The sequence below is a fragment of the Nannospalax galili genome, unplaced genomic scaffold (genome assembly GCF_000622305.1).
Source record: "Nannospalax galili isolate Female #2095 unplaced genomic scaffold, S.galili_v1.0 scaffold861, whole genome shotgun sequence".
In the NCBI taxonomy this organism is placed as follows: domain Eukaryota; kingdom Metazoa; phylum Chordata; class Mammalia; order Rodentia; family Spalacidae; genus Nannospalax; species Nannospalax galili.
In genome coordinates, this window is record NW_008345581.1 from 910,665 (window position 1) to 927,514 (window position 16,850).

The 16,850-nt window shown below is 44.1% G+C and overlaps 1 protein-coding gene across 2 annotated transcripts in view; it reads left to right on the plus strand.

Annotated features, from left to right (window-relative positions):
• Pccb (propionyl-CoA carboxylase subunit beta) overlaps positions 1-16,850 on the plus strand; it is an 88,898-nt gene that overhangs the window by 57,810 nt on the left and 14,238 nt on the right. For both annotated transcript variants that reach the window (XM_008841642.3, XM_029567627.1), the window contains exons 7-10: positions 4,809-4,917; positions 9,872-9,992; positions 11,913-11,994; positions 14,702-14,825. In XM_008841642.3, coding sequence (XP_008839864.1) covers positions 4,809-4,917; positions 9,872-9,992; positions 11,913-11,994; positions 14,702-14,825 — 436 coding nt within the window. The remainder of the gene's footprint in view (positions 1-4,808; positions 4,918-9,871; positions 9,993-11,912; positions 11,995-14,701; positions 14,826-16,850) is intronic.

Genomic DNA, 16,850 nt, shown 5'->3' on the forward strand with positions numbered 1-16,850 from the left:
GAACCTATATGCAGCTGGGCGTGGTGGTGCATGTCTGTAGTCCCAGCACTTGGGAGGCAGAGGCAGGTGGATCTCTGTGAGTTCAAGGCCAGCCTGGTCTACATAGTGAGTTCCAGGACAGTTGGGGCTACAGGGAGATCCTGCTTCAAAAAAAAAAAAAAAAAAAAACCCAAACAAAAAAACCCCCCAAAACCCCACCTATTTGCTACTAAATTTGAAAACCTAAAAGAAACGGATGGGTACCTAAAGGCATGGGAACCACCAAAACTAAACCAAGAAGAGATTAACAGATTAAACAGACCCATACACAAAAAGAAATTGAAACAATAATACAAGACCTCTTGACTAAAAAAAGCCCAGGAACAGATGGATTTACACAGAATTTTATCAGACATTTAAAGATCTACATCCAATATTACTTAATTTATTCAAAAAGATAGAAATGGAGGGAGAACTTCTAAATTCCTTCTATGAAGCCGACATCACTCTCATACCAGATCCAGGTAAAGATACAACCAAAAAAGAAAACTATAGACCCATATCCTTAATGAACATGGATGCAAAAATTCTCAACAAGATACTTGCAAACTGCATACAGACACATATCACAAAGATCATCCACCATGATCATCCCATAGATACATGGATGGTTCAATACATGTAAGTCAAAAAATGTCATAAATCATATAAAGGGGCTCAAAGACAAGAACCACATGGTCATCTCAATAGATGCAGAGAAGGCCTTTGACAAAATTCAACATACATTTATGTTCAAAGTCCTAGAGGGAATTGGACTGGAGGGAACATACCTCAACATAATTAAAGCCATATATAACAAACCCACAGCCAACATCATTCTAAATGGAGAAAAACTGGAAGCATTCCCATTGAAATCAGGAACCAGACAAGGCTGCCCACTATCCCCACTTCTCTTTAACATAGTACTTGAAACTCTTGCAAGAGCAATAAGACAAGAGCAGGAGATCAAAGGAATAATAATTGGAAAAGAGAGCAAATTATCCCTTTTTGCAGATGATATGATATTAGATCTAAGAGATGCCAAAAATTCCACCAGAAAACTCCTAGAAATTATTAACATGTTCAGTAAAGTGGCAGGTTACAAAATTAACCTACAAAAGTCTGTTGCCTTTCTATATACCAGTGACAAGAAACCAGAGAAAAAGTATATGGAAACACCCCCCTTCACAAAAGCTGAAAAAAAAAAAAAAAACAACTCAGAATATACCTGACCAAAGACATTAAAGAGCTCTACAATAAAAATTTTAAATCTTTAAAGAAAGAGATTGAGGAAGACTTCAGAAGATGGAAGGACCTCCCATGCCCATGGATTGGAGGAATTAATATTGTGAAAAATGACCATCCTACCAAAAGCCATTTATAGATTCAATGTGATGCCAATCAAAATCCCATGACATTCTTCACAGAATTGGAAAAACATCCTAAGATTCATATGGAAGCATAAAAGACCTAGGATAGCCAAAGCAACCCTGAGCAGTAAGAGCAGTGCCGGGGGATTACTATACCAGATTTTAAGCTATATCACAGAGCTATAGTCATAAAAACAACATGGTACTGGCACAAAAAGAGACCCATAGATCAGTGGAACAAAATTGAAGACCCAAATATGAGTAATTGCAATTTTAGCCACCTGATATTTGACAAAGGGGCCAAGAACATTAACTGGAGGAAAGACAGCATGTTCAGCAAATGGTGCTGGCAAAACTGGATCTCCACTTGGAGAAGAATGAAACTAAACCCCTATCTTTCACCTTGCACAAAAGTCAATTCCAAATGGATCAAAGACCTCAATGTAAAGCCTGAAACTCTGAAACTGTTAGAAGAAAACATTGGCAAAAACCTACAAGATATAGGTGTAGGAAAGGATTTTCTAAACTGGACATCAATTGCTTAGGAAACAAGGTCAAGAATCAACAAATGGGACCTCATTAAACTAAAAAGCTTCTGTACATCAAAGGAGGCAACCAGGGAAGTGAAGAGAAAACCCACAGAATGGGAGAAAATCTTCACCAGTGACACATCTGACAGGTTTAATATCCAGAATATATAAAGAACTAAAAAATCAGAATCAAGACAAGAAGTAACCCAATTAAAAGATGGGCTAAGGAGCTGAACAGAGAGTTCTCAAAAGAAGAAGATGGCTATGAAGCATCTTAAAAGATGTTCAGGATGGGGGGGGGGGTGGCACACGCCTTTAATCCCAGCACTCAGAAGGCAGAGGCAGGCAGATCTCTGAGTTCAAGGCCAGCCTGGTCTACATAGTGAGTTCCAGGACAGCTGGGGCTACAGGGAGACCCTGTCTCAAAAAGACCAAAAAAAAAAAAAAGTTCAACATCACTAATAATTAGGGAAATGAAAATTAAAGCCACTTGTTCAACCCCTATGGAAAGCAGTGTGGAGAACTCTTAAAAAAACTACAAATGAACCCCATTTGACCCAGTTATACCACTCCTTGGCATACACCCAAAGAACTCGTCTTATTGCAGAGACACTTGTACATCCATGTTTGTTGCCGCTCTTTTCACAATGGCTAAGAGATGGAAGCAACTAAGTGTCCCTCAATTGACGAGTAGTTAATGAAAATGTGGTTCATATGTACGATGGAGTTTTACTCAGCAGTAAAGAAAGATGAAATCATGAAATTTGCAGGTAAATGGATGGAATTAGAAACTGTTATACTAAGTGAAGTAATATAGACTCAGAAAAAAAAAAAATCGACATATGTTCTCCCTCACATGTGGATCCTAGAGCCAAACCCTGATAAGTGAGTGTGTATCCAGACATAACTACAGGAGCCAGGATAATGGAAAGGAAACAGGGAGGTAAAGGAAAAAAGAATCTGAAAGAGAAGAACAGTAGGAAACAGGCCTTAATAGGGAGATATGGATAAAAATTGGGTTAGTTTAAGGGAGGGGGGAGGGCAGGGTATACAAGGAACCTACGGGATAAAGGGAAAGAAGGAGCTCAAGAGAGGTAGGACCATAGGAGAAGTATTAGTAAGGGAGAAAGGGGGGAAATGGGGGCACCTCAATTGGGGAAACCATGATGGAGGGGTGAGACAATGTGAGAGATAAATAATGCCTAGCTAGTTTTAAAAACCAGAGGAAACCATATTAGTCCAACAATCTACTGACAAATTATACATACCAGATCAAGAAATATATGTCTAGGTAAGGTTTTTCTGAGAACAATTGATCTTTGCCCAAGATTTGTCTTCATGGCACACAGTACCAGACTGGTGGAACTAAGCTTCTTGGGTGTTTAAGAGACATACTTTGAGGTCTATAATAATTTGGTCAGAGGGACATAAAGGACACTTTTTGCTCCTTCCCTCCTAGGTTGACTAGTTCCAAGGGACTATGAGCATCTCCTAAAATGTTCTGTAATTGTGGTGGGTCACCTGTCCTCTTGATTAAGGAGGCGGAGGAGACTCCACGAGGTGGACTTGAACCAGTGTCCAGTCTACGTAGAGGAGGGTTAACAGAGAGGAAACATTTCCTCCATGCTTCCAAGTAAAGCCAACATGGTCAAGCAGGACCGTTGACTTACCTTCACATATTAAAAAAAAATGTAGGAAACAGCATATTTTAAAATGAAATGGAGATCTTCTTAAAAGAGTAAAACCTCATTTAGTTTTATATCTCACAGTTTTTATACTGAGTTTCATATTGTATAACTGTATTAATTCAACTATGAACCTAAAATTTAGAGCCGCTTTTGAAAGAGATGTATCCTGGCTCTGGAGTGTGTTCCTGAATATGTTAAAGCTGTAATGAAATGCTTCTTTTAATCATGTGGTTATTAAATTTAAAAAAAAAGATTAAAAATAATTGTTCAAAGCATAAAAATTTGCTCCTTAATAATTAGTAGATGTGAAAAACATTACCATTGAAATCTACCTGACGACTTTATATCCATTCTCAGATGCCAAGGAGCTCAGAAAGTAACCGACTATGACTAGTAATAATTAGATATATAGAGATTAGGAACGCATGTGCAAACACCTTAATGTCAATTGCATTAAAAATGAATTTTTCTATACAAAAATGTATTTTAATAATGAAATGGAGATCTTTTTTAAAGGTTATAATCTCATTTAATTTTATATCTTATAGTGTTTATACTGAGTACAATATTGTATAACTGTATTAATTCAACTGTAAACCTAAAAATTTACAGCCAGTCTTGAAAGAGATGCATCTTAGCTCTGGAAATTGTTATTGAATATGTCATTGCTGTTGTAATGAAATGCTTCTTCTGATTAAGTGCTTATTAAATAATTTAAAAACAACAACAAAAACCAATAGCTTCATATAAAGTGGTTTGTTGTTACCATCTTGGTACCCCAGTTTCTTCTCATAAGTGAGAGGTGACAACAGTTTTTAAGGTTTTAATGACAGAATCCTGTGAAGTGCCAAGCACATGGTATGGGAACTCCGAGTCAGGGCCATGTTGTGATCTGTGTTAGCCATGCTGTAGTGTGACATTGGGTTAAGCTGCACTGCAGTGTGACCCTGGGTTAGCCTGTCGTATGATCTTGAGTTAGCCACACTGTAGTGTGAACCCTGGTTAAGCTGCACTGCAGGTAATTTGCTGAGACAGAATCCTGCAACAGAGATTTCTCGTTGGGGCATTTGGCATGGGAAGGAGTCCTTAGCCTCCTTCGACCTGTAGGTTTCTCTCACCTTCTCTGCACTGATGTCTTGACTGGGTGAACTCTGAGCAGCTCTAGTAAACTGAGATTTACTGCTGTGGAAATCTGCTTTCAGGATACTTCCTACCTGTTTATCACTGGCCCTGACGTAGTGAAGTCTGTCACCAATGAGGATGTCACTCAGGAGCAGCTGGGTGGTGCCAAGACCCACACCACCATGTCAGGTGAGAGGTTGACCCTGGCCTTCCTGCCCTCAAAAGGTGAGAAGAGGGCATTGCAAAGGAGAATGAGGAATGTTTTCAAAATACCACCTCCTTAGGAAGACACACATAAGTAGTAAGGTAGATTTAGTGTCTCAAGTTTCTTCAGTGGCATGGGGATAAAGCCCTGGGCCTCTTGCATGCTAGGTTAACTCTTCTCCACTGAGCTAGCCTCACTCCCTGATAGTCTTTTTTTTTTTTTTTTTTTTAAGTTTTTTCTTCCTTCTCTCCCCTTCCCTCAGCTCCCCTCCCCTCCCTTCTTAACTATTGAGCCATTTCTCTGGTCTACTGAATACTCTCTTTTTTAAAACTTTATTTACTATTTTTATTTTATGTATATGAGTGTATTGCTTGCTTGTAGGTAGGTGTGTGTACCCATGTCCTGCAGTGCCCGTGGAGGTCTGAAGAGGGTGTCGGATCCCCAGGAACTGTAGTTATGGATGGTTGTTAGCTGCCATGTGGGTGCTAGGATTCAAATCTGGGTCTTCTGCAAGAGTAGCCAGTGCTCTTAACTGCTGAGTCATCTCTCAAGCCCCTTAATACTCTTTAAAGTGACCTTAAAGCTCATTGTCTAGGTGATGGTCATAGTAGATAGCACCTGAACTTTCAAAGAAATGGTATCTTGTGGGTTTTCCTTTGCTTTGGCTTTGAGACAAAAGTTATTTCTATAGAAAGGCCTAGAGAGAACAGACATGGTCCTGATATTAGTGAGTGCCTACTTGCTTTTGGAGTAGGGCTTGCAATTGTGTATTTTTTTGGAAAAAAAAAAAACAAAAACTAGCTGTGAGAATATTGCCTGCCACACAGCGAGCAGTGTAGCTAGATGGGGCAAGACAGGTGCCTCCAGAAGGACTGGGAAGCCGCAGGAGGCTGGGTGACTGTTAGGACCTCGCCTTGTAGTATCTAAAGCGTTGCATCATTATTGGCCAGCATTCCCTTCCTATTGTCTGTAAAATGGAGATGTGTCTTATTAGTGGTCTTAGAGCTGACACAGTCTTCTAAGTTTTTAATTTTTTTTTTTTTTTTTTTTTTGGTCTTTTTGAGAAGGTCTCCCTGTTGCCATAGCTGGCCTGGATTTGCTATGGAGACCAGGCTGGCCTCGAACTCACAGAGATCCACCTGCCTCTCCCTCCCGAGTGCTGGGATTAAAGGCGTGCACCACCACACCTGGATAATTTTTAATTAATTTTTAAGTTAACAGAGTAATGCAGAGTAATGTGTTTGTGCTATTTTCTTTAGATTGTTTTTTTTCCTTGTCTTTTTGAGACAGGGTCTCCATATAGTCCCAGCTGTCCTGGAACTCACTATGTAGACCAGGCTGGCCTAGAACTCACAGAGACCTGCCTGCCTCTGCCTCCTGAGTGCTGGGACTAAAGGTGTGCACTAACATGCCCTGCAAAATTTTTAAATTAATTTATTTACTTTTATATGTATTGTTATTTTGCATACATTCAAGTGCACCCATACATGCATTACCCACAGAGGCCAGAAGAGGGTGTCAGATCCCCTGGAACTGGAGTTGCAGGTGGTTATCAGCTGCCATGTGGGTGCTAGGAATTGAACCCAGGTCCTCTGCAAGAACAGGCAGTGCTCTTAACCCCTGAGCCATCTCTCCAGCCCCCTTTGTGCTATTTTCATGCAGATGTGTTACTGTTCTTGGTCCTAACTTGTCTCCCTCCCCATCACTGTCCCTACACCCCCATCCACCTCCAGCTGGTTCCCCACCTTCTTCCACGTAGTTCCCTCTCCTGCTTTCATGCCTATGTACTCTATCCTTCCTTCCCGTCTCTTAAGATTTCTTCTGCCTGTCTTATGAACCCCATTTTATTTTTGGGTTTTTTTTTTTTTTTTTTTTTTGTCTTTTTGAGATAGGGTCTCCCTGTAGTCCCATCTGATCTGAACTCACTATGTAGACCAGGCTGGCCTTGAACACACAACAATCCGCCTGCCTCTGCCTCCCAAGTGCTGGGACTAAAGGCATGTACCACTGCGCCCGGCTTCCATTTTAGTTTTGAAGTATGACTTTTAAAAAGCCGAAGCAGTTAAGAGCACTGACTACTTTTGCAGAGGACCCGGGTTCGAGTCTCAGCACCCCCATGGCGGCTACGAATGGTCCTTAACTCCAGTTCCAGGGGAATCCGAAGCCCTCTTCTGACCTTTGCGACACGAGTGCACTCACATACGTGTAGGCAGTGCACTCATACACATAAATTAAAAATAATAAATATTTAAAAACAAAGGCTACAGCTCATGGCTGGGGAGATGGCTTAAGCAGTTAAAGTGCTTGCCACACAACCAAGAGGACTGGAGTTAGGATCCCAGGAGCCCATGTAGATGCTGGGTAGACATGGCAGCCTGCCTGTAATTCCAGCCTCAGAGAGCTGGAGCAAGCTCGCTAGTGAGGGTAAGCCATATTGTCAAGCTCTGGGATTGATTAACAGACCCTGCCTCAAAGGATAAGGTGGAAGAATGATCAAGGAAGAGTCCCAGTATCTACCACACACAGGTCTCTTACATGCATGCATACACATGTGCATGTGCACCAGTACACATGTGTGAACACATGCATCAGGCAGGCCACAATCTCACAGAGATCCATCTTCTACTTTCTGAGTGCTGGGGTTAAAGTGTGCCTCCATGTCTGGTACATGGCTGGTTTCTTTACCTAATGCACTTCTTAAATTTATTTTTGCTTTAAGACAAAGTCTCACTGGTCCCCTGGTTGGCCAAAAACTCACAATGTAGATCAGCTTGGCTTGAACTTGCAAGAGCTTCTGCTGGTATTACAGTCCATGCCACCACACCCAGCTAAGCATACATCGTTAAAGACTTCTCCATGCTGTATCACGCATCAGCACTACATTCCTTCATGTAATTTTTTTTTATAGAGACAGGATCTCACTTTGTTGCCTAGGCTGGCCTTGAACTCATTATTCTCCTACCCCAGTCTGCAGAGTACTGGGATTATGGGTGTGGGCTATCTTGATTGTATTTTCACTTAAAAAAAAAAAAATCAGGGACTGGCTCAGCAGCTGTTCTTGCAGAAGAGCCAGGTTCAAATCCCAGCACCCACCTTGTGGCTAACAACTGTCCATAACTTTAGTTCCAGGGGATCCAACACCCTCTTCTGTCCTCCACAGGTGCTGCAAGACACAGGTGCACTTACACACACACAGGTATAACACTCATACACATAAAAAAAAATAATCGGTGGTGGAGGAGCTAGAGAGATGGCTCTGTGGTTAAGAATGCATGCAGAGGGCCTGAGTTTGATTCCCAACACCCATGTCAAGCTGCTCACAACTGGCCTGTGGCCTCCATGGACACCTGCAATCACATCTTCATACCCACACATAGACTTATACACATGCACATAATTTTAAAACATGTTGGGGCTGGAGAGATGGCTTAGTGGTTAAGAACACTGGTTGTTCTTGCAGAAGACCCAGGTTTGCATCTTATCACCCACATGGCAGCTAACAACTGTCTGTAAGTCCAGTTCCAGGGGATCCGACAGCCTTTTCTGTCCTCCTCGGGCATTGCACAGCATGGGTTTACTCACCTACATGCAGGCAATACACGCATACATATAAAAAAAAATTAAAACAAAAGCAAAAAAAACCATACTGTTAAAAATCAGTGGTGGACATTAAATCCCAGAGCCTCGTGCATACTAGACACATGCTCTCTTGCTGAGCCACAGCCCTGGTTCTACCATATGTTGTTTATCCATTGGTCACTTAATAGATATTTTGGTTTTCTAATATGTATGTACTATATTTGTTATATCTATATATCTTATATATCTAATTTAGTACCCTATCTTACACATTTGTTCACAGGTTTTTGCATGGACGGTTGTTTTATTTCTTGCTGGTATATGAATAGGTGTGGGGTTTCTCAGTGAGACAGCTGTTTATCATTTTGAGGAATTCCAGACTCTTCCAGAGTGGCTATGCTAGTTTACATGTACTTCTTGAATAAAAGAATTCTGTCCTATTGAAGATGCTTCTTAGTCATGGAACACCTGTGTGTGAAGTATTGTGCTGGGTGCTAGGAACGCATCCATGGAGAGAGCAACGAAACCCCTCTCCATGTGGAGCTTATATTCAGTGTGAGAGTTAGGTACTAAAACACACAAAAAAGTACAAGAAAGTAGTGTGTCTGGAGGTACTGTGTTCTGTGGAAAAAGAACAGGGTACAGAGATCAGATTGTTGGTTTCACATATGGTGCAAGGGTAGGCCTCACTGAGAGGATAGCAGATTTGAAGGAGTTCAGTGTGTGTGAGTCAGGGGAAACACTACAGTCATAAGCAGTAGCTTGTGCAAAGGCCCTGGGGAATAACAAGGAGGGTGATTGAGTAGAGACCTCACCATTTCACATAAAAACCCCTCTGGCTGCTGCGGGGACAAGAGATTATGCAGTAATGATGGACCTGAGAGAGTCCTCAGCTCCACAGCCTGCATCATGCCCGTGGCCTTATTGTTTTGGTCTTTATTTCAGAACACTTTTCCAGTACAATGGCTTGATTCCCTCTCCAGAGCCAGCTAGGTCCTCTTTACCTTCTGCTGTTACTGGCCCCTCCCCCATTGTGCTCCAGGCCCTTTCTGGGTAGGGGAGACTGAGCTGCTACTGTCAGAGCTGATAGAGAAGTGTCCCACAGCAACCACAAGGAAAAGTGTGAATGCGGGGAAAGTGAGGGTGTGGGGATAGGTGTGGAGGCCACTCTGAGAGCAGAGGACCGAGCGCAGAGCACAGAGAATGGCTCTATGAACCGAGCTGTGTCTGTCTGGAGGCACGTGCTGTGCGCCCTTCCTGGGCAGAGCTGTGGGCCTGGTTGGCTGCAGCCAGGCCAGCCAGCATCGTCACATGACATCTTTCCCTTCACCGGCCTTTCCACGCTCCCGGTGTTCTCAGGTGTGGCTCATAGAGCTTTTGAGAATGATGTCGATGCCCTGTGTAACCTCCGCGAGTTCATCAACTACCTGCCCCTCAGCAGCCAGGACCCGGCTCCCATCCGAGAGTGCCATGATCCCAGGTGGGTTCCAGCCAGCTTGCCTTCTCTGGTCCTCTGGCCCCTCTGCCCTGACAGGACCTGTCTTGGGCATCTTGGAGCAGATAGTAGTGTGTAAGCAAGGTTCTCAGCAGTGCGGAGGAGGGTGGCACGGCTGGGGACATTTGGGAACAGGAGCAGTGCAGGAGGATTTCATTGCTTTCTACCTATCTAGTGTCTGATGGGTAGCTTGGGGGCGAGAGTAGATCCAAAACAAAACATCTTGTTTTTGTTAAGACTTTTGAGTAGTCTGAACTTGGAGATGGAATATTATTTTGATAGAAACAACCGAAGTGACATGAACAGTATATCCTTAAAGAGTTGCATTTGGGTGTGCTGCTTTTGGCCTGTGTAAGATGCTGGGCTGGCTGCCTTGCAAAGACCTGCATTCTCCTTGTTTGGGGTCCACTGCCTTACCTGGGGAAAGCATACCACAGAGCAGGCTGGAGGCCCGGCCAGGAAACCACTGGGCTGCCCTCTGTTGTCTGCCTCCACTGCAGATTAGAACCACTTGGCTTGGCCTTGTTTCTCAGAAGGGATTAGGAACTGCATCCTTTGGGGAGAGACCACCTTTAGATACCTGAGCTCCTGTTGCCCTGAAGTCATGTGTCCAGGGCTCCCACTCCTCAGGGGACACAACCAGGGGGCCACAGGAAGGGAGAGTGGTCACAAGACCCAGAAACTGCCCTTTTACTGAGCAGCTGTTTGGGGTTCTAAAAGGGTTTAGAGCATTATTTGCCCGAAAGATGTGGTCTAAGGATCCAGAGTATCTGAGTGGCCTGCATTGGCCCAGGGATGCTGTTTGGTGGCCCGTGAGAAGCTGGGGCCATGCCAAGTGTAGAGCTGTCTGGGAAGTTGGCCTGACCAAGGTCAAACCTGTACTGAGGCAGCATCTGGGGGTGAGTGTTGCCGTTGGCCACCCACATAGGCAGGAAGGCCTGAGAGTCTGTTGTAAAGGAGGTTGTGAGGGATGTGAGCTGCTGAGCCCTGCGTGGGGTGGGTGCCAGCTCTGGCCTGAGCTCCCTGCCCTGCAGGAAGAGTCACAGGCCAATATGTGACAGTTTGATCCCAAGTGATTCTGTGCAGTGGGTCTTCAGCTCTGCTTTTTAAAGGAGCTGTAGGTTGACCTTCCTACAGAGAATGTTTACCCACTGAGGTTCCTGCAGAATGCCAGTGCTGCGGTCCGAGTTCTTGCCCTTTTCTCTTTGATTTTTTTTAATTAAATTTTTTTTTTTTTTTTTATGTGTATTGCCAGCATGTGCACCTGTGTCTTGCAGTGCCCAGGGAGGACAAAAGAGGGCTTCAGATCCCCTGGAACTGGAGTTATAGATGATTGTTAGCCACCTCGTGGGTGCTGGGATTCGAACCCGGGTCTTCTGTAAGAATAGCCAGTGTTCTTAACCACTGAACCATCTCTCCAGCCCCACCCGTTAGCCTTTGATGTTGGGAAGTTAGAGTGGGGTTTCCTCAGCTCTGTCCTGCTCTATTGTTCCTTTAGAGTTCACTCTGGGTCTGTGATACAAGAATCATTCAAAAGGGGTAAATGAAAGAATTAGAACTGTGTGAAAAATCTCATTTTTTCCTGTTTAAAGAAAAAGTCTGGGCATAGTTGGACATGCTTTTAGTCCCAGGAGAGAGATAGGCAGGCAGCTCTGTGAGATCGATGCCAGCCTGGTCTACATACTGAATTCCAGGCCAGCTGGGGCTACAGAGAGACCCTGTCTCACAACAAACAAAAAATCTCATGAATTGGTATGCACTCAGCTTATGTTTAGTGACGTGGTGACGATGATATTTCTGTGCAGGTCCAATGGGGACAGAACCACCCAGTCCCCATGTTGTGTCACCTTCATTTCCTTCCTAGCTCCCCACAGAAGCCACTGACTCCATCTGCCTCTTTTCCAGTGACCGTCTGGTTCCTGAGCTTGACACGATTGTCCCTCTGGAATCAACCAAAGCCTATGACATGCTGGACATCATACACTCTGTAAGCACCATGTTTCCTGTCTTGCCTGGCCTCGCTCGGCCACAGCCATGCTTTATGAGACTTGGCCTTGATGTCAGCATAGGTGGGACACAGGGGGCCAGGGTCCACCACGCAGGGTGTTCTGGTAGGAAATAGTGGCTGCAAACCCCTAATGGCCCAGATGGACCTGAGAGTTGAGGGAGGGGTGGCCAGTTGGGTCAGCAGAACTCAGGGGCTTTTGGAAGGCACTTAGATGCATGGGATTGGTGCCATATCCCGAGCCTGGAGTAAGGAGGGGGTCCATCCTTATTGGATGCCATTGTTGGGAGCTGTATGATCAGGGCACCCTATTTTCTAGAAAAAGGAGAGAATGTGAGGCATCTCGTGTTGGGTCATGATGTATGTGGAGGTCCGTGGTGAACAGGAGCCACTGTGCCTTTTCCTTAATGTAGTTCCTTGGCTTGTTCGGCCAAAGCAGCCGTGTTGGACACGGAGACTACGGTGTCACAGTGTGTCTTTCTCGCACACACTGCCCTCAGCTGTCCTTGCTTGGTAGACTACTGATGGCTCTGTCAGCTCAACCTGTCCTGGAGCCTGACTTTCTCCCTATGACCTGTCTCCTTTATTTGGGGAACCTGTAGGAATCAGCAGCCATCGCTAGACTGCCCCTCTTCATGGCTGAGCTCTGTAGCATTTGGCGGGAAATTTTACCTGCAGCTGCACAAGGAAATTCACAAAAGTGGATTATGAGTGAATTCAGGAAAAAAAATTACATTTGATGAAATAAAGATCACAAAGCCAGTGAGATGACTCAGTGGGTAAAGGTGCTTACCACCAAGCCCTGAAGATCTGAGTATGATCCCTAAAGAGCTATATGGTGGAAGAGAGAACTAACTTTTCCTACAAGTTATCTTCTGACCTCCACACACACACGTGTGCACACCACACACACGTGTGCACACCACACACACACACTAAATGTTACATTAAAAAATTGAAGGGGGGCTGGGTATGGTGGCGTACGCCTTTAGTCCCAGCACTTGGGAGGCAGAGGCAGGTGGATCTCTGTGAGTTCAAGGCCAGCCTGGTCTACGTAGTGAGTTCCAGGACAGCTGGGGCTACAGGGAGACCCTGTCTCAAAAAGACCGGAAAAAAAAAAAAAATGAAGGGCAGGGCTATAGAGATGGCTCAGTGCTCAAGCACTCTGGCTGCTCTTGTAGAGGATTTTGGTTCAGTTTCCAGTCCCCACATGGCAGCTCACAACTGGCTGTAACACCAGCTGCAATCTGACACACTCTTCTGGCCTCTATAGTCATTGCACACATGTGGTGAACATATATACGTTCAGGCTAATGACTTATGCACACAATAGAAAATTTAAAAAGAGAAGAGAATCAATTATCTAGGACCAAGTACTCCTGGGCAGACTCAGATAGTTTGAACATAAAATAATAGCAGTAAAGCTGGGCATGGTGGTGCACGCCTGTAGTCCCAGCACTTGGGAGGCAGAGGCAGGCAGATCTCTGTGAGTTCAAGGCCAGCCTGGTCTACATAGTGAGTTCCAAGACAGCTGGGGCTACAGAGAGACCCTGCTTCAAAAAGAATAATAATAATAATAATAATAATAATAATAATAATAGCAGCAGTAAAAGAAAACAATCCATAGAACAAAAGAATCCCTAAAAAACTCTTCCTGAAAGAAGCGAAGAGGCAGTGAGTGGTGTTTCCTGCTGCAGAATGCTGACCGATACATGCAGAAGGAACCTTGGAACTGGACTTATCCTTGACAGCCATTGCAGCAGCAGTGGAGACTGGCAAGAACCAACCATCAGGTTAAATCGAACATACAAGGCTCTGCATTTTGATGAAAGTTTGATAAAGAACAGGAGAAGTATTTACAAATTATAGTGGCTTGACAGAGAAGAAGCTGAGTAGGCCACCACCATCATGGCCTGGTGTGAGTCCCTGAGATGTGATGATGTCTCCTGGCAGAACGCTTACCCTGAAGCAAGACACAAAGAAACTGCAAACAGCCGGGAACAGAAGGCACGCTCCCCAAGATAAGCAGTCTGCTGTCTTCAGAAGTGTCCCAACGATAGACCATGAATACTGTTGGGGGAAAAGTTACTGGACTGGGACGTACCAGCAGTTCCTGGTGGTCTTCTAGACCAGGTTTTGGTTGATGTAAAGGATGTTATTGTACTGGCTGGTAAAGCCTGATGAAGGTAGTATAGTAAAAATCAGATACTGTCTGCTTTTGATGTCACTGCAGTTGTGTCCTTGTTTTTAGAGACTAGACAGGGAGGACCTGCAAGCTCATCCTAGATGATTCGGGGGACATTATCTCTGTGTAAAAATGAGGGCAAGGCCATTGTGAAGGAGAGGTCATGGTGGTAAATGTTGGTACATGAGGCATCTGGACAAGGTGTAATGAATTTCTTTTGTACTGTTCTTGACATTTTTATGTAAGCTTAAGTCATTTCATACCAATTTCTGTGACTAATGCCAGATTCAAAGTTTAAAATTTTTCCAACAAGCTGCACCAAATAAGGGCCCCCGCTATCCGCAGCCGTGTGGGCGAGGGTTGCTGTGTCCATTCGTCAGTGGTTACTTGGGGAAATTGAGGCCAAGCTGAGCTTCCATATTATCATTCTGTGTGGCCACCTGTGATTGTGTTGGCATTTTTATCTTGATCATTTTGAGCTCAGGAAGAAATTTATTCTTACAGGTTGTTGATGAGAGAGAATTTTTTGAGATTATGCCCAATTATGCCAAGAACATTGTTGTTGGTTTTGCCAGAATGAATGGGAGGACCATTGGAATTGTTGGCAACCAGCCCAAGGTGGCCTCAGGTAGGATGGGGCCCCAGAAACCTTGGGTTGGGGTTGGAGTTGGCGACCCAGGCTGCCTGTGTGCTCAGTGCCCTGCCTGCCTTCTGCCCTTTCATGACCAGAGGGAGAAACTGAGGGGCATGTTGTGAAAGTAGCTTTCTCTTACGTCTTTAGTATCTTGGGATGCTCCTTTTATAGCTCTCTTTTTGAAGATACCTCCCTCCTCAGCCCCAAGGCCTGTCTTGTCAAGGGGTCACTTTCTGTCTCTCCTCTTTGAAGGGATTGATGTTTCGCAGTTGCATCTCCAGCCTTCAGTGGTACCTGCAGGTGCAGTAGTCAGCACCTGACAGATGACTAGCACTCACTCTCTCTCACATCTGGTGATGCGGGCAGATCTGAGGGAGACCCCTCAGGACTGTGTTGTGTGAGGTATGCACTGTGGTCACTGTCTGTGTTCACTGTTTCCCTTGTCTTTTGTTTCATTGTTTGTTTTTGCATTTATTTATTTATTTATTTATTTATTTATTTATTTATTTATTTATGATTGTTGAGACAGAGTCTCACTATAGAGCACAGGCTGTCAGCTGACCTGGAACTTGCTAGACCAGGCTGGCCTCGAACTCACAGAGATCCATCTGCCTCTGCCTCCCAAGTACTGGCACTAAAGGCGTGCTCCACCACGCCCACCCTGGTTATTTATTTTTTTTTAATTTATTTTATGTCTATGAGTGTTTTGCTGGCAAGGATGTTAAGTACACCTATGTCATGCAATGCCCAAAGAGGCCAGGAGAGGGCATCAGATCCCCTGGAACTGGAGTTAAAGACAGTTATTAGCCATCATGTGGGTGCTGGGAACTGAACCAGGTCCTCTGCAAGAGCAGCCAGTGCTCTTAACTGTTGAGCCATCTCTTCAGCCCCTAACACCCACCCGCCCCATTTTTTTTGAGACAGCATTTCACTGAGTAGCCCTGGCTGGCCTGGAACTTGCTATGTAGACTAGGTTGGTCTTGAACTCACAGAGATTCCACAGCCTCTGCCTTCCAGTGCTGGGACTAAAGGTGTGCACCACCATGTCCAGCCTTTCATTTGTCTTTGAGGAAAAACATTTAAATGCTTTCTGTCACTTGGGCATGGGTAGCATATGTCTGTAGTCCTGGCCCTAGGTAAGTTGAAGCAGGAGGGCTATGAGTTCAAGGCCAGCCTGGTTGCATAGCAAGACCCTGCTTTACACAAAACAGCAGCAACAGCATAAATTCTCCCCAGAATTTTTTTCCATGGCAAAATCTGTTCCATATAACCATTTCTGGTGTTAGCATTTATTGCATTCACATTGGTAACATGACTACTATTTCCAAATCTTGTTCGTTACCTTACGCCTGTGCTCCCATTAAGCAGGATTTCCAAATTCTTCCTAACCTGCAACCTTTGGTCATCCAAGTCTATTTTCCTTTATGAATTGACCTATGTATTTCATGTAAGTGAAATCATAAAATATCCATACTTTTATATGCCTTTTAACATTTTTATTTATATTTTATGTGTGTGAATGCTTTGTTTTGCCTGCATGCCTGTTTGTGTATCACATGTGTGCCTGGTGTCCGTGGAGACCAAAAAAGGGTATTGAGTCACCTAGAACTGGAAGTTATATGGGTTCTGGGAACCCAACCAGGTCCTCTGCAAGGGTAGCCAGTGCTCTTAACTGCTGAGCCATCTCTCTGACCCTCCCTCCCTTTTAGCATATTTTTTAGGCTCACCAATGCTATACGTGTGCCAATTCTTCATTCTTTTTTATTGCCAGATCTTACACCTGGCTCCTGGAGTCCACGATTGTTTGTTCATTTTTTTCATCAGTGGTTACTTGACACTCTGGTCATTTCTTTGGGTTACTGTAACATAGTAACTTTTTGTTACAGGGCAAATATCTTTGAGTTTCTCTTTTCATTTCTTTTGGGTATTCACTTGGAAACAAAATGACTTGGTTATGTGGTAGTTTTCTGGTTTCTGTTGTAGTAGTTTGATGTTTAACTTTCTGAGAAAACACTGTTT